The sequence below is a fragment of the Chrysochloris asiatica genome, unplaced genomic scaffold (genome assembly GCF_000296735.1).
Source record: "Chrysochloris asiatica unplaced genomic scaffold, ChrAsi1.0 scaffold00098, whole genome shotgun sequence".
In the NCBI taxonomy this organism is placed as follows: domain Eukaryota; kingdom Metazoa; phylum Chordata; class Mammalia; order Afrosoricida; family Chrysochloridae; genus Chrysochloris; species Chrysochloris asiatica.
This window is the reverse complement of record NW_006408616.1, coordinates 11,375,981-11,400,394: the sequence shown is the minus strand read 5'-3', so window position 1 is coordinate 11,400,394 and position 24,414 is coordinate 11,375,981. Positions and strand designations below refer to the sequence as shown.

General features: G+C 38.2%; 1 protein-coding gene across 1 annotated transcript in view; it reads left to right on the top strand.

The window, feature by feature from the left end:
- The window catches only part of TMTC1 (transmembrane and tetratricopeptide repeat containing 1), a 373,612-nt gene that overhangs the window by 344,843 nt on the left and 4,355 nt on the right, over nt 1–24,414 (top strand). Inside the window, exons 12-17 of the mRNA XM_006866973.1 lie at nt 10,700–10,802; nt 12,920–13,055; nt 17,049–17,193; nt 19,298–19,435; nt 20,750–20,872; nt 22,907–22,984. Coding sequence (XP_006867035.1) covers nt 10,700–10,802; nt 12,920–13,055; nt 17,049–17,193; nt 19,298–19,435; nt 20,750–20,872; nt 22,907–22,984 — 723 coding nt within the window. The remainder of the gene's footprint in view (nt 1–10,699; nt 10,803–12,919; nt 13,056–17,048; nt 17,194–19,297; nt 19,436–20,749; nt 20,873–22,906; nt 22,985–24,414) is intronic.

Below are 24,414 nucleotides of genomic sequence, written 5' to 3'. Positions count from 1 at the left end.
AAAGAAAGTAGTTCTTTGTAACCCCAGTCCTTGTATACCCACCTCATACTGTAAAAGCCAATGTTTAATACAGTATCTCTTGACGTCATTTGCATTTAGGTTTCAGTGACTCTGTGGTGTATTAGTAAGAGCATTTTGCAGTGAACTGGGAGACCTGGTTCTTGCGAGGCATTGCTTCTTAGTAGGTAGCTATCTGTATGGACTAGCCAAGGAGAACTTTGCCTCTTTGGGCCTTAATTAGTAAATTAGTAAATATTGAACTTTAGTAAGTACTCTAACTTTAATTTTTTTACTGTATTTTCTATATTTCATAAGGGTGTCTAAAACTATCTCCGTTAGCATCAACTACGTTCTAATTCCTATTTTAATGAATAACTTAAGGCTCTATTGTAATTAATGCCAGCATTTCTCTACAACAAAATGTTAATATTAAAAATTATTTGCCTTAATAAATATCCTGTAGTTTTACTTACTTTTTTTCTACTTGGTGAACTTCAAGTTCATACAGTTACTGTTTTTAAATGTTCAACATAATCAGCAAACACAAGCAACAGTTGATTCTGACTAATGGAGATGCCCATGTGTTAGAACTGTGCTCCATAGCCTTTTCAATGGCTGCTTTTTTCCAAAGTAGATTTCCAGACCTTTTTTCTGAGGTACTACTGGATGGACGTAGACCTCCAACTTTTGCGTTAGTCATGAGCATATTAACCATTTTTACCCTCAATGACCTTTCAAGATGTTCAATGACCTTGAAATTGAATGCAGCTCATTCTGTTATATCTTTACATTTGTCTTTACTGTTGATCAAATTTTATAAAAAATTGTGCATTGTCGAGTCGGTTCTGACTCATAGCAACCTTGGATAACAGAGGTAGGGAATGTCCGTCCCTCAAAATCATTTGGTTTGGCCCTGTAAAGGCAACCGTAGTTATAGCCATCACATTGTTATTGTTGTTGTTAACTGCAGTTGAGTTGGTTCCGACTCATAGCAACAGGGTTCCCAAGGTGTAGCTGTGAGTTTGAACTGCAGACCTTGTGGTTCAAACTGACCTGCAGCCAGCCCAATTCTGTAGAGGTGAGTTAATTGAATGTTTGATCAAACATAGCAGATTAATTTTTTAAGTTTATAAATTTGTAGGGCTCATGAATGATAAACAGCCAAATGTCATTAACAACCTGCAATATACAGATGATAATACCTTGCTTGCTGAAAGTGAAGAGGACTTAAAATACTTACTGATGAAGATCAAAGACCACAGCCTTTGGTATGGATTGCATCTCAATGTAAAGAAAACAAAAATCCTCACCACTGGACCAATAAACAACATTCTTATCAATGGAGAAAAGACAGAAGTTGTTAAGGACTTCATTCTTCATTCAACACTCACAGAAGCAGCAATCAAGAAACCAAATGTCGTATTGCATTAGGCAAATCTGCTGCACAAGACCTTTTTAAAGTGTTGAAGAGTAAAGGTGTCAGCTTGAGGACTAAGGTACTCCTGACCCAAGCCATGGTATTTTCAATAACCTCATATGCATGTGAAAGCTGGACAGTGAATAAGGAAGACAATAGAAGAATTGATGCTTTTGATTTATGGTGTTGGAGGAGAATATTAAAAGTGCCATGGGCTGCCAAAAGAACCAACAGATCTGTGTTGGAAAAAATGTAGCCAGAGTGCTCCTTGGAGTCTAGGATGGCCAAACATCTTCTCTCATACTTTGGACATATTGTCAGGAGGGACCAGTCGATGGTGAAGGATATCATGTTTGGTAAGGTGGAGGGTCAGAGAAAAAGAGGAAGACCCCCAGCGAGAGAGATTGGCAAAATGTCAGCATCAACGAGCAACAATTGTGAGATTGGCTCCGGACTGGGCAGTGTTTCGTTCTGTTGTGCATAGGGTCGCTATGAGTCGATACTGACTCGGTGGCACCTAACAACAACATGAAATGTCCCTTAACAGAAAAATGTTCCCCACCCTTGCTGTATAGGGTTTCCAAGAGTAGGTAGTGAGTTTGAACTGGTAATCTTGCAGTCATCAATCCAGTGTTGATCCTACAATGCTACACTAGGGCTCTTTATAGAATGTTGTGGTTGTTGTTAAGTGATGTAGACCTTTAAAAAGGACATCATATATATTTTCTTTATGTTTAAGAAATATCAGCTGTTTTTAAAAAAATATATGATAAATTTAATTTTGCAAATTGCAATTGAAAATTGATGTGCAGTTACTGCATTGCATTGAGCTGAAATTGTGAACAGTTTTTAAGAAAAACACAGTAAAGCTGTAATCTTTTCTGAAATCCCAAGGGGCACATATTTTGCCGATCTTTCCTTTTCTAGATATGACTGCAAAATGCTGAGACTTAAGAAAGGTCCTTTTTCTGCTTCTTTGGGCTATTGATTTTAACATCAAAAAGACAGAACAGCTGGTGGCATAAATTAGGATTGCCTCACCCTTTCTGACTTTAAACATCTTAGCACCATATTTTGCATTCTTTAGCTAAAGAATGCTTCCCTCAGATGCACATGGAAGGCACTGAGAACTGTTAGAGAAAAATCCACTTGCCTCAACATTCTTTGGAAGCTAACGAATTCATTTCATAATGGCACAACCTTGTTAGGAAATGCCAGAATTTCAAACACCCACAGTGTATGAAAACAAGTCTACAAGTCTGGGTCAATCTGTAACATAGTTGTGGAACTCTCCTCACATGGCAGGTCATCTTCCCGCATCACCATCTGTTCATATACGTTGCCCATGCTCACTGTGGATATGCATGTTGATTTGTGGAACAGAAGATAGGTCACACTAGCTGTTTTCTCTCTTTTTGCAAGCAGCTTCTACAAAATGCCAGAATCTTTATCTGTTTCACACCCCAAAGGGAAAACTTCCTCAAGGATACATCTCACTATTACAGAAGGAAACACATTCTGTTTTCAGGCCAAACTAAAGTGAGTGAACGCCACGACTCTGAACTGAAATCAATCTTCCTCTAATTTGCACCTGTTAGACCTGGTCTCTCTTCCACCTGAGAGCTTGTTAAGCACATCTTGGGAACACAGCTACTTTGTCACTTTTCTAATCATCTCTTTTCTAAGCTAACCCTATTTCTTTCAACTTGCTTCTAACTGATCCTGGTTTCCAAATATTTTCCTTTCTGGTCATGTTGCTTCACGTAGCCGCTGGGTGTCTATTTTATCTAATAAAACATGACTTCCAAAATTAAACTGGTTTCTCTAACTGTACTTTGATAAATTCAAGGTAGAATTAAAATATTCACTTCTTTGGCCCCAGATACTGTGTTTCTATGTTTGTGGTGGCAGTAGTATTAGCGTGCAATAGAGGAGTCGGTTCCGACTCATAGTGACCCTGCATAGGGTTTCCAAGGCTGTAATCTTTACAGGAGCAGAAAGCTGCATCTTTCTTCCGCGGAACAGCTGGTAGTTTCAAACTGTTGACCTTGAGGTTAACAGCCTGACTTGTAACCATTATGCTACCAGAGCTCCTGGTATAGCTATGTTAAAACACCCTAAAATGAATAATACTGTTGTTGGTTAGTATCCACATGATGCTCTGACTCAGATGAGAGCTGAAATCAGTCAAAATCTTAGAAAATGCAAACATTTGCTGATCCAGGTCTCACTCATTTTGTAGGCAAGTATTTAAAATCTGAATGAAAGGATTTGTGTTCATTTATATTTAATTTTTCCTTCTTTCATCAGCCTGAAATTTTAGGTTTTCTATGACTTCAAAGTCTTGTCTCCCCTCCCCACTCCCCCTTTCTGCCATTTAATGTATTAACTACTCTTTCTAGCTACTTCAGTAGGCAAATTTTGATAAAAATGGTGGTGGTGGTTGTGTGCTGTTGAGTCTGTTCTGACTCATAGCGATTTACCTGTGTAGGGTTTCTGAGGCTGTAAATCTTTACTAGAGCAGAAGGTCTCACCTTTCTCCCCCCTGAGTGGCTGGTAGACTCAAACTTTGGACCTTGTAGTTAGCAGCCCGCTATGTAACCGCTATGCTACTAGGACTCCTTTCTGGTAAGTTATTTATTTGCATCTTTAATATAAAAAAATAAAAAAAGAATGAGATCAGTGACAGGAAATCCTGCAACATGTTGTAGAACCTTCTCTCTAGGTTGATTTCTACATTACTCAAGAGTCTTGTTGTTGTTGTTGTTAAGTGCCGTCGAGTCGGATCCGACCCATAGCGACCCTTTACAGGGTTTCCAAGGCTGTAAATCTTTACGGGAGCAGAACGCCTCATCTTTCTCCCGCGGAGCGGCTGGTAGTTTCGAACTGCTGGCCTTAAGGTTCGCAGCCCGATTCGTATTATTTGTCATCTTGCTCACTCCTCTTAGTCTTGTCTGCAAGGATATTGTGAGACATTTTCAGATGAGACACCTACTTAAATCCTCACTCTGATACAAGGTGGGTGATGGAGAGTCAGGAATAGGAGGATATTGAATGTGTGACTAATTGCTTCTGTGAACAACTGCCTTTTTTACAATCAGTCTAGAAATGCTGGATGGTGCCCAGCTGCCAGTACTGTATATTTGATCAAAGAGTCTATAAAAAGAATCCTGATCAAATACAGAATTGCAAATTCTCATCGACTCCAGATTTTCTGAAGCCGTGGAGGCTGGTTGAACCCCTAAAACTATTTGTTTTGAGATAATCTTTAAAAGGTAAGCCAAAGTATCCATTCCCTGAAGTCTTACCACAACTAAGCAGGCTTAACATACTTAACTAGTAAAGAATGTTTGCCTTGAATAGTATGCTCATCTAAGAACTGTCCATATGGAATCAAAGTGACACTTAGCTACTTGAAAGATTAGATAAGAACCTTAGGGGCCAGTGAGTTTATCTAATGGGGGAGGAACAGCTCAGAAAAGGAAGATGAGCTGAGCGTGGCCACACAACTCCAAGGATGTGATCAGTTTCACTAAATTGTATATATTGCTGTTGTTAAGAGCTGTTGAGTCGGTTCCTATATAGGGTTTCTGAGGCATGCCTGTTGAGTTTGAATTGCCTACCTTGTGGTTCAAATCGATCTTGCAGTCAAGTGCTTATCTTACAGCATCATGTCAGGACCCCAAATTGGATATTCAGAAACTGTTAAATTGGTAAATAAAATTTTTAGAAAGCGTGATTTGGTGTACTTTACTGGCATAGTGCGTTACATGTTGGGCTGCTAACTGTAAGGCGGGCAGTTCTAATCTACCAGCTGCTCCATGGGAGAAAAATGAGGCTTTCAGCTCCTGTAAAGATATACAGCCTCAGAAGCCCTATACAGGGCCGCTATGAGTTAGAACTGACTCCACGGTGTACCACCACCACTCTTATGTAATCGTATTGCTGTCCATTGGTGCCACATCCATCCTCAATGTCAATAAAACCATGAGTATAGTGATGCCTTCTAGGATTTCTTTTGAGGTTAATATTGGGTTTCTTGATTCACTTGAACTAGAAGGTAGCATGTGAATCCATTTGGAAAAAGTAGAAAATGTGAGAAAGGGAATTTGGAAAATAGGTTAATATATGGAAGATAAATTCTATTTTGGAGTTTATTAAGGCTTACAATGGAGCCCTCTTTTGAAATTGATAATCGGGAGCAAATGTAGACATCTGAGGAGAGGAATGTTAAACATGTCAGGAAGAAAACTCTTATGGAAATACAGGAGATATTTTGGAAGAAGTTTTTAAGTGCATTTTGGTGTGAAGATTGAGAACCTTATTGCAGAAAGCAAGTGTGGGGATGGATAGACTTTACTGTGGAGGAAGATTTCTTTGCATTTAGGGACTATTTGCATCTGAAAGGATAAAAGGAAAAGAAAAATAGAAAATTATAAACTTGGGGACAGAGCAACTTCAAGGACTGAGAATCTATATCATCTTTCATAGCTGTGAGGAAGCCAGAGAGAGAGAGCATATTTGAGGAAGAAAGGAAAGACTAGTATCAATCTTTTCTTCAATTCTACAAGTAATAGAGAAATATGAAGCTTGAAAATCAGAGAATATCAAATATATACCCTATATCTATAATATGTAAAACAGCAAATATGATTTTTGTGCACATGATACAGGTTATTTTAGTATATTTATGTTATTTATTTTCATAGTATCATAAATGATTTGTGTCATCCTTTTATTCACTTGTCATTAAATTAGTTGTGATATTGCTAAGTGACCTTCTGTACGTATTATCTTAATGCACACTTGCTATTAAGTCAGTTCCCACTCATTGTAACTCTATATAGGTTTTCCAAGTCCTGTACTGCAAGGTTGGTTTGAATCACAAGGTTGGCAGTTCACACTCACCAACCACTCCACAGAAACCCTACGTAGGGTCACTGTGAGTCGGAACCAACTCGACCGCATTTAACAACAACATCCGCATTTAACAACAACAACCTATACACAGTTGCTTTGAATGGGAACTGACTAGGACACGTAACAACAATATACTTTTGTGGAAGTAGACGGCCTCTTCTTCCTCTCACAGAATGGCTGATTCATAGTCCAGTGCTTATCTTAAAGTTTACATCTAAGTTTATAACCTCTTGGAAAAACTCAGTTAATTAAATTGATAGCATTTAAAATATTTTTCTTTTCATGCATTTTGGGATATGACTTCTCATACAACAATAAAAAGAAAACTGGAAAAATAAAAAATAAGCTAGTGGTATAGATTGAGACTAAAATGCCCAAGGTCAGATTCTATCCTTGAACAAATGTCATCTTTGGGGTAAATTCATCCCCTCGTAATATTGAATATGTGGCCTAGTGAATTTGAACCAGACGCTACCTTAAGAATGTGTTAATCACCCAGTAAGTATCATTTGAGTGTATTGCACCACCAGATACTAAAAATTGTTGAATAGTATGGTGTGACCTTTATCTATCCTTCAAAAGCTCTAATAGCATAGTGGTTACAAATCCGGCTGCTAACCTCAAGGTCAGCAGTTCCACAGGAGAAAGATGAGGCTTTCTGCTACCTTAAATATTTACAGCCTCAGAAACCCTATTTAGGGTTGCCATGAGGGACCAGTCGCTGGAGGATATCATGTTTGGTAAGGTGGAGAGTCAGAGAAAAAGAGGAAAACCCCCAGTGACATGGATTGGCAAAATGGCAGCATCAATGGGCTCAAGCGTGGCAAAAATAGTAAGGTTGGCCCAGGATCGGGCAGTGTTTGGTTCTGCTGTGTATAAGGTTGCTATGGGTTGGTACCGACTCGATGGCATTTAACAACAACATGAGCCAGAACTGAATCCATGGCACACCACCACCACCACTGTCTAGAAAGGATGGTGCAACAGTTAATGCTTGGTGGCCAACTGAAAGTTTGGCAGTTTGAAAACACGCAGCAGCTTCGTAGGAGAAAGACCTGGCAGTATGCTTCTGTAAGGTTGTTGTTGTCATGCACTGTTGAGTCGGTTCCAACTCATAGCAGTCCTATATAGGGTTTTTGAGGAGTGGTTGGTGAGTTTGAACCTCCGACCTTGCGGTTAAAACTTACCTTGAGGTCAGTGCTTTATCCTAAGGTGCCATTCAGCCAAGAAAACCCCACAGGAAATTTTATTGTCACATGGGGTCTCTGTGAGTCAGAATGTACTCAATGGCACCTAACAACAACAAGTAAAAGAAACTATATTCTCCTCCCCCAGTATCCAAGGTAATTGTAGCAAACGCTGCAAAGGGAAAGTGCTGGTAAGAGTGTTAAAGGAATTGTATGGAGTTTTGTCCCAGTAAAAGTTTGAAATCTTAAGCCCTGTACCACCACAAGGTCGGTTTAAACCACAAGGTCAACAGTTCAAACTCAGCAGCCACTCCTCAAAACCTTATACAAGGTCACTGTGAGTCAGAACAGACTCCATGGCACTTAACAACAACCCCTATACCTGTGCCAATATGCTCATGTTTTATTGAAAATGAGTTTTTCTCATTATCCTATGCTATCGTGCCAGTATAGGGTAGATCCTAAGTCTAATCATTTTAAGTTATCAAAAAGACCAGCCTAGACACTGAGCGACACACAGGAAGAAAATGGGTGCTTATGAACACCAAGAAACTCCCAAGGAAGGACTTGGAGATTTCAAATCTAAACCAGTAAATTCCTGTTCTTTGAAATATACCACAAGTACTGAGAAGTAAAATACACTTTTTTATTTGTTTTTAGTGTTTTATGAGTCCATAGAAGTTTTTTTTAGAGGTGACTTGATATATCCACGACTATGAAAAAATTACTTAGAGATCTGCAAAAATACCATTTGATAACACTATTCTCCCTAATTTCTTTTTGTTCTGAAAATATAGTTATTATTTTCCATACTAAAGAAATCTACAAAAATATCAGTGTCACTATCCTCACTAATTTCTTTTCGCTTTGGAAAATATAGTTATTTTTCATATAAATTCATTATTATTTTAAAATAAATAAATATTCAAAATTTTTTCTCAGCTTCAGTTTTAATGTGGTAAATATTTTACAGCCCACATGAAAATTCTGGGAATCCGCTGTCATTTTTAGAGTAAACAGAGTCCGTAGACCCAAAAGTTTTTTAAAATAACTGCATTAAGCCCATGTCTATTGGTTTCTTACCCATTCTCCAGGTAGATGAAAACTGAACTAAAAGTAATATTTTTCAAATGTATCAATTGGCCTTATAGCTGGGGGGGGGGAGGGAGGCGGCCCATCACCCCTTTCAGGCAACTTGTCACTTTCCCTTCCTGTGGTAAAAAACATGCTAGGTATGATCATAGTACATAAAAATGGAGATGTTGGGAGATGTTGACAATGTTGTATGTCTCCTCCAAGGCTCATTTTATTTCCACTCCACTGAAAATGTTTTAGAACATGGAGATGAACCCATGGCTCAATGTTATTGTTAGCAACTGCCCTGAAAGACCATTTGATGCCGAGGCAATGATTGGTTGAGGACTCTGGGGTAGAACAGGAAAGTATTATTTGCCAGACCATTCTCTGGGTCACAGCATTTTTAATTAAAGTTGTGCTATAAATAGTTTATATTCATGTCCTCTGAAACACACAAGTCACTAGAGACCAGGGATGGTCAGACTTAGTTCAGGACTTATATCTAGTCAAATGAGTTAAATGAAAGCATGCTTGAAACTGAGCTTTAGGGATTAAATAATGCTTCTTTTTTTTTTTTTTTTTTAAGATAAATGCATTGATTGCCTTTTCAGAGAAGGTAGAATTTATTTTAAATAAACACTTGCCAAGTATATTTCTCCTGTATTTTTTAATAAGCAGAGTTAATCATTCCTTGAAATTTGGAGTCAAGGGAAATGAAAAGAAGGGTACATATTGAAGACATTTGTCAGAGTCAGAATCTAAAGATTGCCCTTGGGGGCAACCAAGGTGACAGGAGTGTGATTGCTTGCTTCTGACAAACATGGACTTTTAAATTCCATTCTTCCTTTGGACTTTGAAAATTGCATTTCTAGTGGAAACCTGGAAATAAGAGTGAAATGTTTTAGATGATCTCTTTGCTTATTTTGGAGCTGCACGTACGTGGGGGGAAACCTAAAATTGAAAACTGTAATTACACATAAAAACTGTTGTTTACTAACTTCGGGAAGCTTGAATGTGAAGAAAACAATTTATTCCTTTCAGGGAATACACCTTTCAACTCCATAGGGATTTTTTTTTTTTTTTTTTAATTATTATTCCAAGCGTCCACATTTCACCCCCACCCCCACCCCCAAGCACATCTTCATATTCCAGAGCTGCTGAAATGAAATGAAACCAGTATCTTAAGGCACTTGAGTCAGGATAGGCATAGAGTGTCTAACTGCAGATCTGTGTCACCACGTCTGGTTTCCTTCTAAACATCCCTGCTTTTCCCACCAGGACACTGTCGTGCTACAGTGTAATGTCTCATTGTCTGAATCCCACTCTGTTATCTGTGGGGACAGGGGTTACGTTTGTCTTGTTCCCTCTATGTATGCTCTACTGTGTACTTGACAACTGGTTGGTGCTCAAGACGTACTTCTGGAGGAAATCCTTCTGCTTTTTTTAATGCCAGAGACAACCTTTATTTCTACTAATACTATTTTATTCCGTAGGCCTCAGTACTCTATTTGTCCACTGGACACCTGCATTCTGTTCTCTGTCCCCATTTGGCTATGAGATTTGGGGAAAACTGCTTAACCACTTTGTACCCTAATATAGGCATTTGTTAAAAATGGAGGTGAACTCCCATTCCCATGATTGTTGAGTCAGTTCTGACATAGTGATTCTGTAGAGCAGGGTACAACTGGCCTATACGTTTTTTAAGTCTGCAATGCTTAACACAAGTATACTATGTTACTTTCTTCCATGGAGTAGCTGGTGGGTTCCAACCACACACCTTCTGTTTGGCAACCAAGCGCTTAGCCACTGTGCCACTACGGCTTCTGGGTGGTGAACTAGTATCTATCAGTGCTCCTACCAGCTCTTAATAGTCTGTGATTCTTTTTCCTCTGCTGCTGAAGATTGCATCCATTGTAATTTTAATAATTGTTTAATTCAAGCACAGTGCATAGTTTTAGCTCAGTACCTGTTGCATAATAGGTCCTCAGTATGTTATTTCTGCTTTCTCCTCTCCAATTATGTTTTTATGTTTTATGTTTTAAGTTTATGTTTTTATTTTTTAAGTTTACAATTTCTTGTTGTTTGTTCTCTTTCAAAGGAAAGATATAAGGAAGCTGAGGAAATTTACCAGGCTGGAATAAAGAACTGTCCAGACAGCTCAGATTTACACAACAACTATGGGGTTTTCTTAGTTGATACTGGTGAGTCAAATTAAAGAGCACCTGTTCTGTTGAGATTAGATAATACTGTCAAGAAAAATGGCAGTAACCCAAATAATACTTCAGAAATAAAATGGCTTGGCAGGAAGTTCACACTGCTGACGGTCACATTGTCCCTTGGGGCTGTGAGTTCTTAAATCTTCCAGCTCGTTTCAGTATCATCTTCCCAGTTCTATAATCATATCTCTAAGGAAAACTTCTCAGGCGGCAGGGAATAGTCTTGATGATTTAATGAGAAGCAGCCTACTTTGAGTATCATTTATAGAGCTTATAAATCTCTGAAGATAAAATGTTCCTCTACAAGGATACAGAACCTGCATATTAGATCATGGTGCATGGGTTAGATGCTTTTCCACAATTGATAAAAAACCTCCAGAATTGTTTCACTGTTCCTTAATGTGCATGATAGCAAACTCTATTACTATAATTGATGGAGTGCTCGTTTGTAACAGGTGCTCTATAAATATGAGTCCACTCACTCCATCTTATTTACTGCAAAATTTTACTGGGCACGGATTCTTTTTTCTTTATGATTTGTGCAGAGCCTTAGATACTACTGGCATGTTATGAATACTGATAAATAATGAAAAGAAAGATATTTGAATTTAATAAAACGTACTACTTTGTTCTTGTTTGACGATTATTAGACTAGCTGCCCTGCAGTCAAAATCTGTTTTAATTATTTTTTCAGTATTAAGTGCTTGAAAGGGTTTTTATTTTCAAGAGTCTTTGAAGCTTGTCTGTTTTCTAGAATATCAATTTTTTATTCTGATATGCATAGGAAATGTACTTCATTTTGCATGTAAAATTGTTGTCTAGTGCCACCTGCTGGTTTATTAGCAACATAATAACAAATTTAGTGTCATAAAGCTATAAAGTTCAGAGACTTCTGCTTCTCATGACCTGGACCTTTTTGTTCTACATCAACAGCAAACAACCTCATTCACCCACCAAAAAACAAACAAAACAAAAAATTCATTACTCATTCCCTCAGCAAAAAAACAAACCAATAAACCACTGACCACTCACTCTATTTCTCTTTCACTACTAAGTTTTCTCTTTGAATTTATATTTTCATACTTGTGAAATCGCCCCAATTCCCAATGACTTATACCTGGACTTATAGTCTCTCTAGATACTCTGTAGTCAAGCTTGCATTAAAAGAATGTACATTTGAAAATACTGCTATGCAGATAATAAAAACACTCTTATTTCATTTAGAACTCCAGACAGTTCTGCACAGCACTCACTTAAATATAGTTTCAATAGGATGCTTCTTTGGTGCTCTTCAGTAGAGATTTGATTCTGATATTACCCTTAACCCTCATTTACCCTGAAGTTTTTGTCAAGTCAATAAAAGTCTTTCCACCGGAAATTTGGTTTATGTTTTAATATCTCTTAAATTCTAGCTGTAGATAAGCAGCTAAATAGCATTAAAAATAATCTGAAAATATCATATGTGATTTTGTAAATACACAAATATTATAATATATACTGGAAGAATGCAAGATGGCATTATTATTATACTTTAAAGTTTTTATTGTTGTACCACTATATAAATACAGCTCAAACAAAAATGTATACTTTGAAATTTTCAAGAAATTTTCAAGATTCAACTGACATGCTTATTTAAAGAAATACCTCAGTTACTATGCTTCAATATAGAATTTGAGACAGATCCTTAGAAAATAATTTTATTTCAATAATAACCAATTCTATTTTTTTTTTTTTTTTTTTGCATAAAGGTAGGCAGCAATATCTTGGATAAATAACAATCACTGATAATCATCATGCTACTGTGGTAATGGCCAAAAACACTTACACTATCATTTATGACAAATAATTTTAAAATTAGATTTGTATTTCTGGTTATTGTTATTAATAATAATTGATTTGGAAATGGAGCTGAGTAATGAACTGATCAGGAGGTAGTGGCAAAAAGAAGAGACCAAACTGCAAACTAACTTACAAACTAAGTAATTGATGACATGTGACTGTGATAATGAGGATGGGTGAGCTCCGTCAGAAGAGCGATAAGAGCGCATGTGTTGTTTTGATGAAAGATTGTTCTAATCTTGTCAACCCATCATTGTTTACAGGCTCTCCAGAGAAGGCAGTGGCTCATTACCAACAGGCCATCAAACTTAGCCCAAGTCATCACGTGGCCATGGTGAACTTGGGAAGACTCTATCGGTCATTGGGAGAGAACATCGTGGCTGAAGAATGGTACAAACGGTAAAACTCCTTTTTTATTCACTTTGTTAGCTGATCACAGGCCTAAGCAATTGCCCATCGTTTTTTTGTTCATTGAAACAGACATATTCTTAGTATACTACCCAATTTTGCCAATCCAGGTAATACTGATTTCAAGCTTCAAAGAGTATAAATGATATCTTGATGAATGACTATTTGCCTGTTAGTTAGAACAGTGCTAAGCCAAGGTTTGAATTTAATTTCCACTTTAGTCAGTCATTGTTTTGTGAAAAAAGATAGCAACATTAAAAACGTGAACAGATGAAAAGACTCTCCATATATTAAAACAAGTCTCTCACCATTAATGAAGAAGACCCTTGGAGTCCATATCACTAGCTCACTAGAGACACTTTCATATTCACAGGGTGGCATCATGATCATTTTTAAGCCCTTCATCTTGTTAAATAAAAAGGGCTTCAAAAGCTTGTGGAAAAATTCCATCATCTTTTAATTCTATTTTTCTACAAACTTTTGGAAGCCTCCTCATATATATGTTGTTGTAGTTTAGGTGCCTTTAAGTTGGCAACAACTCATAGTGACCCTACGCACAACGGAACGAAGCACTGCCCTGCCCTGTACCAACCTCACAATCATTGCTATGTTTGAGCCCATTGCTGCTGCCACTGTGCCAATCCATATTCTGGGTGGTCTTCCTCTTTTTCTCCCACCATCTACTTTACTAAATATCCTTCTCCAGGAACTGGCCCCTCCTGATAATATGTCTGAAATATGAGAGACAAATTCTAGCCATCCCGGCTTCCAAGGAGCATTTTGGTTGTATTTTTCCCAACACAGATCAGTTTGCTTTTTGGCAGTCCATGGTACTTTTAATATTTTTCTCCAACACTGTAACTCAGATGTACCAGTTCTTCTATGGTCTTCCTTATTCTTTGTCCAACTTTCACTTGCATGTGAGGTTATTGAAAATACCATGGTTTGGGTCAAGCGTACCTTAGTTCTTAAACTGCTATCTTTGCTCCTGAACACTTTAAAGAGGTCTTGTGCAGCAGATTTGCCTACTGCAATATGTCATTTGGTTTCTTGACTGCTGCTTGCATGAGTGTTGATGATAGATCATGCAAAATGAAGTCATTGACAATTTCTATTTTTTCTCCAATTTATGGGTGGTGAGAATTTTTGTTTTCTTTGCATTGAGGTGCAACCCATACCAAAGAGTTTGGTCTTTGCTCTTCATCAGTAGGTGTTTTAAGTCCTCTGCTTTCAGCATATAAGGTTTTATCATCTGCATATCACAGGTAGTGAATGAGTCTTCCTTCAATCCTGATGCCACATTTTTCTTCATATAATTCCATTTACCAAATTATGTGCCAAGCATATAGATTGAATAAGTGTGGTGAAAGAATACTACCTTAGCACATGCTTTTCCTAATTTTAAACCATTTGGTGTTCCCTTGTTTTGTTTGAATAACTGTCCATTGGTCTATGTACAGGTTCCTCTGGAATCCTCATTCTCCACAATGTTGTCCATAGCTTGTCATCATCCACACAACTGAAAACCTTGTGTAGTCAATAAAGCACAGACAAACATCTTTCTGGTATGTGACTATCTGATGTCAGCAATGCTCTCTTTCATTCCATGCTCTCTTTGAAATTCAGCTTGAACCTCTGGCAATTCTCTGGCAGTGTACATTTGCAGCCATTTTTTAAATAATCTATAGCAAAATTTTACCTGCATGTGATATTAATGGTTTCTGCATTCTGTTGGATCACTTCTCTTTGTAATGGACACAAATATGGAACTCTACCAGTCAGTTGGTCAGGTAGTTGTCTTCCAACTTTCTTGGCATAAATGAGTTTTGCCTCCAGTGCCACATAAGTCTGTTGTAATATTTCAGTTTGTATTTCATCAATTCCTGGAGCCTTGGTATTTGCCAAAGCCTTCAGTGCACCTCGGACTTTGTCCTTCAGGATCACATTCTACCTTTTGAAATGGTTGTTTATCCACTTTCTCTTTGGTAAAGTGACTCTGTGTATTCCTTCCATCTTCTTTTGATATTTTTTCCATCATACAATATTTTTCCTATAGAATCCTTCAATATAGCAAGTCAAGCCTTGAATTTTTTCTTCATTTCTGTCAACTTCAGCAATGCTTAGTGTGTTCTTCCCTTTTGGTTTTCTACCCTGTTGTTTTTGCACATTTCGTTACATTTGACTTTTATCTTTTCAAGTTGCCCTTTGAAATCTTCTATTCCGCTCTTTTGCCTCTCATTTCTTCCACTTGATTTAGCATTTCTACATTGGAGAGCAAGTTTCAGAGTCTATTCTGACATCCATTTTGGTCTTTTCCTTCTTTCTTGTCTTCTTGATAACCTTTTGCTTTTTTCCTGTATGATATTCTTGATGTCTTCCTACAGTTCTTCTGGTCTTTGGTCTTTAGTGTCTAATGTATCAAATATGTTTTTCAAATGGTCTCTAAATTCAGGTAAGATATGTTCAAGGACATATTTTGGGTCTCGTGGACTTGTTTTAAGCTTGAACTTGCATATGATCCTGAACTTGCAAATGAGCAATTGATGGTCTGTTCCACAGTCTGCCATTGGCCTTGTTTTAGCTGAAGATATGGAGCTTACCACCGTCTCTTTCCACAGATGTAGTCAGTTTGATTTCTGTATATTCCATCTGGTGAGGTCCATGTGTATAATCGTCTGTTATGTTGTTAAAAAAGGTATTTGCAATTTAGAAGTTATTAGTCTCACAAAATTGTATCATGCAATCTCTAGCATTTTTTTCTATCACCAAGGCCATATTTTCCAAAGATTGAGCCTTCCTCTTGTTTCCAACCTTTGCATTCCAATCACCAGTCACAACCAACATATCTTGATTGCATGTTTGATTAATTTCAAGATTGAAGAAGTTAGTAGAATTCTTCAGTTTCATCATCACTGGTTCATGGTTGGTACGTAAATTTGAATAGTAATGATATTAACTCGTCTTCCTTGTACACATATGAGCAGCATTGTATTTCAAGATCTTGATATATTCTTTTTGATGATGAATGTGACACCATTCCTCTTCAATGTGTCATTCCTGGCATAGTAAACCATGTGACTGTCAGATTAATAATGGATAATACCAGTCCACTTCAGTGTACTAATGCCTAGGATATCTTTGTTTATGTATTCCATTTCATTTTTGACAATTTCCAGTTTTCTAGATTCATACTTTATATATTCCATGTTCTGATTATTAATGGATGTTTAGAGCTGTTTCTCTTCATTTTAAGTTGTGCCCCATCAGCAAACGAAGGTCCGAAAGCTTTATTCCATTTATGTCATCATGGTTGACTCCACTTTGTGGAGACAGCTCTTCCCAGTCGTATTTCGAGTGCTTTCCAATCTGAGGGGCTCATCTTCGGGCACTATATCTGACAATATTCTGGTGCTCTTCATCATGTTTCAGTATTAAGTATTCTGGTGTTGACAGTTTTCCACTGCTATTCATAAAGTTTTCAGTGACTACAAATTCAGAAGTAGTCCATCTCTCCTTCTTCCTAGACTGTCTTCATCTAGAGGCTCAGCTGAAATCTGTCTACCATGGGTGGCCCTGTTGGTATTTAAAATGTCAGTGGCATAGCTTCCAGAATCACAGCAACATGCAAACCACCACGGTATGACAAACTGACAGACTGGTGCTGACCTCATATACTGTTATTTTTGCTGTTAAGTTTTGTTGAGTTGGTTCCGATTCATAGCAACCCTGTATAGGGTTTCTGAGGAGCGGTTGGTGAGTTTGAACCATCAACCTTCCTATCTTGAGGTCAAGTACTTATCCTATAGTACCACACCAGAACTCCTTACTATAAATTTATTTGTATATATTTATATAGTTTGTGTGTGTATATATATATATAATTTTTAAGACCTTTTTGGAGCAGAATATCAAACCACAGACAGCTCTCTCTAAATCTAAGTTTACAACTTTGGAAATGTATCTATTCACTTTCTCAAAACTCAGCGCACTGCAGGTGGCACGCAAAACTGAGATTTTATCGCCTTTGGGAGCTTTGTATTACAACACTGGCCGATATGAGGAGGCTTTGCAGATTTACCGGGAAGCTGCAGCACTTCAGCCTTCTCAAAGGGAACTCCGCTTGGCACTGGTAAGTAGAGCAATAAAACTGGAAAGCCACCTTAAATAAGGTTTCCTAGGAGCAGCTAATGGGTTTGAACTGCCAAGCTTGCAGTTCAAACTGACCTTACAGTCCAGTGTTTATCCTATAGCACCATGCCAGGACTCCACCAGGATTCCTAGTGTATACATTTTATGAATATTAATAAAGAAACTCCTAAAATGGTTGCTCTGAAATAAGCTTTAAACCTTAAACCAAAAGATGTCCCTTGAAGTCTTCTTAAAACCAAATAGTCTAGTTTAACTAATAAAAAGTGTTGTGCCTTATGCTTTTTTAAGTACTAGCTTGCTGTTTTAAAAATTATAGGGCATTAATGTGCTAAGAGTAACTCAAAAGATTAGATAGGAACTTTAGTGAGCAGTAAGTTTATGTCACTTTGTTGTTGTTGTTAGGTGCCATCAAGTTGGTACCAACTCATAGCAACCCTGTGCACCACAGAACGAAGCACTGCCTGGTCTTGGGCCAAGCTCACAACTATTGCCACGCCTGAGCCCCTTGCTGCTGCCACTGTGCCGCCTCACTTCGGGAGGGACAACTGAGAGAGGGAGGGAAGAATGGATGCACAACTCAAAGAATACAATCAGTGTCATCGAATTGTACATACAGAAATGGTTGAATTGTTGTATGTTGTGCTGTGTGTATTCTCAACACCAACAACTTAGTAAAATTTAAAAAACACAATGTGAAAACCATTCTCCAGAGATAATAGACACCAAAAATATTTCATTTTCATCTTGAAATAATCTCATACTTATAATAGAGTTACAAAAATAATAAAGAACTCCCATATACCCTTTTAAGCATTAATTTTCAACATCTTGATGCATTTGCCTTATCACTCCACCAATACATATGTGTGTCAGAAACCCTATACAGTGTTGCTATGGGTCAGAACCCACTTGACAGCATTGAACAACAGTAACATGTGTATGTTTCGATATGTATGTGTATAAACAGATACATATTATTGATATATTTTTTTCCTGAACCATGTGAGAGTTCATTATAGGTGCCCTGTACCTATAGGTGCACATTATATGTGGTACTGTTGGAAAAGCACTGGACTTTCAGCCACAAGGTTGGCAATTCTAACACACCTACCCTTCTTCAGAAACCGGGTCCCTATGAGTTGGAACCAAGTCAACAGCACTTAACAATAACAACAATGCTAAATAGTTCTTAAGAATAAGTATATTCTCTGACATCACCATAGTACAGTTATCAAACTCAGGAATATTAACAATAACTATGATAGGTCTTGTTTCAAATTGTTGGTCTTTACTCGTCCATTTTATTAATGTTAGTAAACTAAATCTATTGTTGTTGTTAAGTGTCATCAAGTCAGTTCCGACCCATAGCAACCCTGTATGGGTTTCCTAGAAGCGACTGATAAGCTTGAACTGCTGACCATGAGGTTCAAATCGACTTTGAAGTCCCGCGCGTTAACCCTGAGCGCCATACCAGGACTCCTATATTATGATATAGTCAACTGTTTTTAATGGGTACACATCATTTTCTTGGACATCTCTTCTGCTTCTACCTTTCACATACAAATGCATGTATTTACCTAAATAAAGAAAATTGAAACCTGTGACCTGTGGTGATTCAGCCTTCTCTGTCAGTCACTAAATAGATGCTTAAGATTTTTGTCAGAAATGTTTTCTGTATTCAGTGGTGGCTGTGGTAGTGTGCCCTCAAGTCAGTTCCTAAGCATAACGACCCAGTATAAGGTTTCTGAGACTAAATTTTTATGGGAGCAGAAAGCCTCATCTTTCTCATGGAGCAGTGAGCAGATTTGAACTGCTGATCTTGCAGTTAGAAGCTCAATGTGTGACCCACTCCACCACCCACTTCTCCTTGTTGTAGTTGTTATTACTGTTAAGTACCATTAAGTTGGTTCCAACTCAGAGCAACCCTGTGAGTGGTTTCCAATGAGCAACTGTTGGGTTTGAACCACCAACCTTGCAGTTCAAACCAACCTGGCAGTCTAGTACTTATCCTACAGTACCATGAGATGCTTCGTTTGATAAAGTAATAACATGTCTTCTAAGCCAAGGTCCATGTGGTTTTGCAGGCTCAAGTTTTGGCTGTGATGGGTCAGACAAAAGAAGCTGAAAAGATGACCAACCACATTGTATCAGAGGAAACTGGATGTCTTGAATGCTTTCGCCTTTTGTCAGCAATCTACAGCAAGCAGGAACGTCACCACAAGGTAAAGAAGGACATTGTTTGAATTGTTGGGTGGGAGGCTATGTAGTCCTAACTGATTTTCCAGTTTGCCATTTATGAGACTGAGCAGTCTTGAATGCCATCAGTAGGCATATCCTATCTTATGAAAGCTTTGTTTTAAAAATGTTTTATTGTGAAGTATGTGACAGTTTACATGGGAGAACATTAGCTTTACATTCATCCTATTGTATATTGTTTCATGGTCATGGTTACAATCCCCTTCATGCATCATCAAACAACTAAACAGTCTACCCTGCAAGCCTGCCCCTCAGTCGTCAGCACACAGCCCCTCTCCCTCTCTGGGTCTGGAGTCCCCAGCCGCTCCATCTCCACGTCATCGTCTCTGCCTCCATCTTTGGCATCACTATTTCTCTGGGTAGGGTCTCGCACTCTGCTCTTCTCCCTTGATGGTCCCAGTGTCCTCCACTCCTGGACTGCAAAGTCAACCACTCCCCTCCCTTTGCTACAAAACGTCTACCTTTACATTTCCAACCCTCACAGTCAGTCCTGATAGCAGTCATTCACTATTGTATCGCAAGAGTCCTATTCCCATCTCCTCTCATCAGCTCCGCCCATATCCGCTGGATCTAGGCTCCCTCTTGAAAGCTTGCAAGTCAGTCACTTCTTGCCTTTGTAGCATCCCCCCTCCCCCGATTTTGGGTAGCCAATGTCCACATTGCTCATCCCTGTGTACCTTGTGTATCAAAGGGGTGGGATTGATCCTCACTATAAAGATTTGTTCCCTCTTATGAAAGCTTTTTACAGATAGTCTCTTACCTAAAAGATGCTAGCTGCAAATAATATTTTCTTCTTGACTTATCTTTTTTCTAAAGATTTTATAGGTATTAACCCAGTTTGTTTTCAACTAACTGTCTAATGACAACTATTGTTAGTATATTTATTATTTCCAAGTTCCTGCTAATAGATTTTCTTATTTAATCCTATAAGTCAGATCAGTGACACTGTATTGCAATTGTTATTGTTTTTCTCTCATTGAAAAGTCATAGAACGAGTAGATTCATAAATCAGTTATTAAAATATGTGTTGAATATCTGCTGTGTGCCAGACACTGGTTATTGTTGTTGCCATCGAGGCAATTCCGACCCATAGCAACACTGTATAGGGTTTCCAAGGAGTAGCTGGTGAGCTTGAACCACCGACCTTGCAGTTCAAACGACTTTGCAGTCTGGTGCATTAACCCACAGCAATACATAGGAACAACAAAAATAAAATGTATCACTTAAAGTATATTTTGTCTAATTTGCTTTTATTCTGTTTTAACTTTCAATCTCTGTAGGCACTTGATGCTATAGACAAGGCTCTCCAGCTGAAACCAAAGGACCCTAAAGTCATATCTGAACTTTTTTTCACAAAAGGAAACCAACTGAGAGAGCAGAACCTTCTTGACAAAGCTTTTGAGGTAAAGACACAATAGAAACAGGTTATTAAAATCATGGCTTAAAATTAATAATACCTTGGTCTTTAATAAAACCTACAAGAAACTCTAAGATCATTGGCATTTGTGGAATGAATTCTCTGATTAGTAGCCATAATGTTTTAAGTTCATTTGTTACATAATTGTTCATTGTTTGTGTAACAAATGAACTTCTGGCTTTTTATTGTGGAGAGTCTTACAGTACTTCTGCACTATTTTCTGAATTACCACCTTTAACTTGATGTTCAAAATATTCCATATTTTAGCCTCAAACCAACTCTTCTGCCCCCTCTCTTCTTTTTTCTCCTCTCAGGACTGCTAACCACAAGGTTGGTAGTTCAAACCTATGAGCTGCTCCTCAGAAGCTTTATACAGGGTCATTATGAGTTGGAACCAACTTAACAGCACTTAATAACAGTAACTTCTCACCCAGCTACTGCTATACACTTTAATATCTGCTGAAATAAATTATTCCTAAGAGGCCTACCTTACAGATCTATTTTAGCAACCTTTAAGAGTATAAATTATCATCATTTGCTTCTTTCCTTGAAAACTAAAATCAAAGAATGGGCCAGAGTCTGGTTACTGTATGAATTCTTTCTATTGAAAATAGCAAGGTGGTGGTGGTTATGTGCCGTGGAGTCAGTTCCAACTCATAGTGTCCCTGTAGGGTTTCCAAGGCTGTAAAATCTTTATAGGAGCAGAAAGCCTCATCTTTCTCCCACGGAAGAGCTGGCAGTTTCGAACTGCTGACCCTGAGATTAGCAGCCCAATTCATAACCACTACGCTACCAGAGCTCCTTAAATAGTAAGTTACATTAAGATATATGAATTGATATTTAGCTTTGTAATTAAAGGTAATACTCTCAGCCTTTGGCTTTACTTATGGTAAACATTCATAAAATCAACAGTGGTGATGCAAAAAAAAGCAATACCTTTGATGCAAAACAACATACAAAACATTAAAAATGCATATCACATACACTACATATAATGAGATGTGTGCCATTCAGACAAAAATAGATTCTTAACCTGACTCACTTGAAACATCTGAAGACCATTCATATGGCAGAAGAAGAATAAAGACTTTCTAATGAAATATTATTGTTAATTGCCATCAAGTAAACTCTGATGCATAGCAACCCTATATACAACAGAACAAAACGTTGGCTAGTCCTGCTGTAGTTTCATGATGGTTAATATGTTTGAGTCCATTGTTGCAATGATTGTATGTTGCTGTTGTTAAGTGCCATCGAGTACAGTGGAACGCATATTCAAGCACTGTATTGGGTAATATTCTGTTGTGATCCATAAGATTTTCATTGACTAAGCTTTTAAAGAAGATAGCCAGTCCTTTCTTCCTAATATGTCTTAGTCTAGAAGCTCCACTGAAATCTGGCCACCACAGACAGGTTTGGAATACCACCGGTGTAGTTTCCAGCATTACTGCCAACATTTAAGCCGCTACGGTACAACAAACTGACAGATAGTTGGTGGCCTAGTTAGATATCCTTAAAAAAACGAATCCTCAATCCTATCATTGCAAGTATCAAATCATAGATTGAATTACCAAGGTGTCAATCTTGTAATAGGGAAAACTGCACCAGGATTAACTGTTTAGGAAACTACTGTAAGATCCTAGGATTATAAAACACTTTTCCTTCAGGTACCATTTATAGTGGGGGGAAAAAAAAGCCCCAAAGCAGAGTTTTCTTGCAGGTCAAGGCCAGCAGGAAATGATACAGGATAATAGACATCACCTGGATTCCCCGCAGGTGCCCATAGTCTCTTTCAGTCCAAAGGTTAGCTCTGCAGGCAAATTACACACTTCAGTTTCCTTCACCTCAGAATCATCAAGTTTGGAAAATAATAGGAATAGAGAAATCACCTGTAACCAGTAGTGGCTTATTTCACTGTATTCACCATTTAAATTTTCACCAAGAAGAAATTTTTTGAAACCCAATAGTGTTAAAGATAGTTTCTTGCCTTCTAACCTGAAGTTATTCCTTATTTATTTAGAGCTATAAAGCAGCTGTGGAGCTCAATCCAGATCAAGCCCAGGCCTGGATGAACATGGGAGGAATCCAACACATCAAGGTAAGAGAAATAGCTCACCTTTATGTGGGCTGGATTTCCCCCCTGTGTTTTCGCTTTCTGGGTGTCTTCTCAAACTGTTCATTCCCTTTTATAACTATTGGAATACTAAAAACATTGTTGTTGTTGTTAAATGCTGTTGAGTCAGTTGCAACTCATATCGACCCAGTACAGGGGTTTCAAGGAACAAACCAGTGCTTATCCTACCAAACCAAAAACAGGTGCTTAAAATGAAACTGCATGCCCACTGTACTACCAAGATTGGTCATGGTGGTTGTGTGCCATCGAGTCAGTTCTGACTCACAGCGACCCTGTATAGGGTTTTCAGGCTGTAAATATTTTTCAAGGAGCAGAAAGCCTCATCTTTCTCACACAGAGTTTTGCTGGTAGATTCAATCTGCTGACTTTGCAGTTTTGCAGCTCAGCGCGTAATCCACTAAGCTACCAGAGTTCCTAGAGACAGTATTGAAAATCATGATTCCTTTGTCGTTATTTAGAAGTAAATCTGTTAAAATTAGATTCCATGATTTTACTAATCATGAAGAAAAGCCTATGTACTTTGTTGTTGTTAGGTGCCATCAAGTCGGTACCGACCCATAGCGACCTTATGCATAGCAGAACGAAACACTGCCCTATCCTGGGCCAACCTCACTACTGTTGCCACACTTGAATCCACCGATGCTGCCACTTGGCCAATCCATCTCATTGGGGGTCTTCCTCTTTTTCTCTGACCTTCCACCTTACCAAATATGATATTCTTCTCTACTGATTGGTCCCTCCTGACAATATGTCCAAAGTATGAGAGACAAAGTTTGGCCATCTTGGCCTCCAAGGACCACTCTGGCTGCACTTCTTCCAAAACAGATCTAGCGGTTCATTTGGCAGCCCATGGCACTTTCAATATTCTCCTCCAACACCATAACTCAAAAGCATCAATACTTCTACGGTCTTCCTTATTCACTGTCCAGCTTTCGCATGCATATGAGGTTATTGAAAATACCATGGCTTGGGTCAGGCACACCTTAGTCCTCAAGCTGACATCTTTGCTCTTCAACACTTTAAAAAGGTCTTGTGCAGCAGATTTGCCTAATGAAGTACGTCGTTTGATTATACTGCTGCTTCTGTGAGTGTTGATAGTTGATGCAAAAAGAATGAAGTCTTTGACAACTTCAATCTTTTCTCCATTGATAAGAATGTTGTTTATTGGTTCAGTGGTGAGGATTTTTGTTTTCTTTACATTGAAATGTAATCCATACCAAAGGCTGTGCTCTTGGATCTTCATCAGTAAATGTTTTAAGTCCTCTCCACTTTCCTCAGGCAAGGTTGTATCATCTGCATATCGCAGGTTGTTAATGAGTCTTCCTCTAATCCTGATGCCCCGTTTTGCTTCATAGAACCCAGTGTCTGGGATTATTTGCTCAGCAAACATGTTG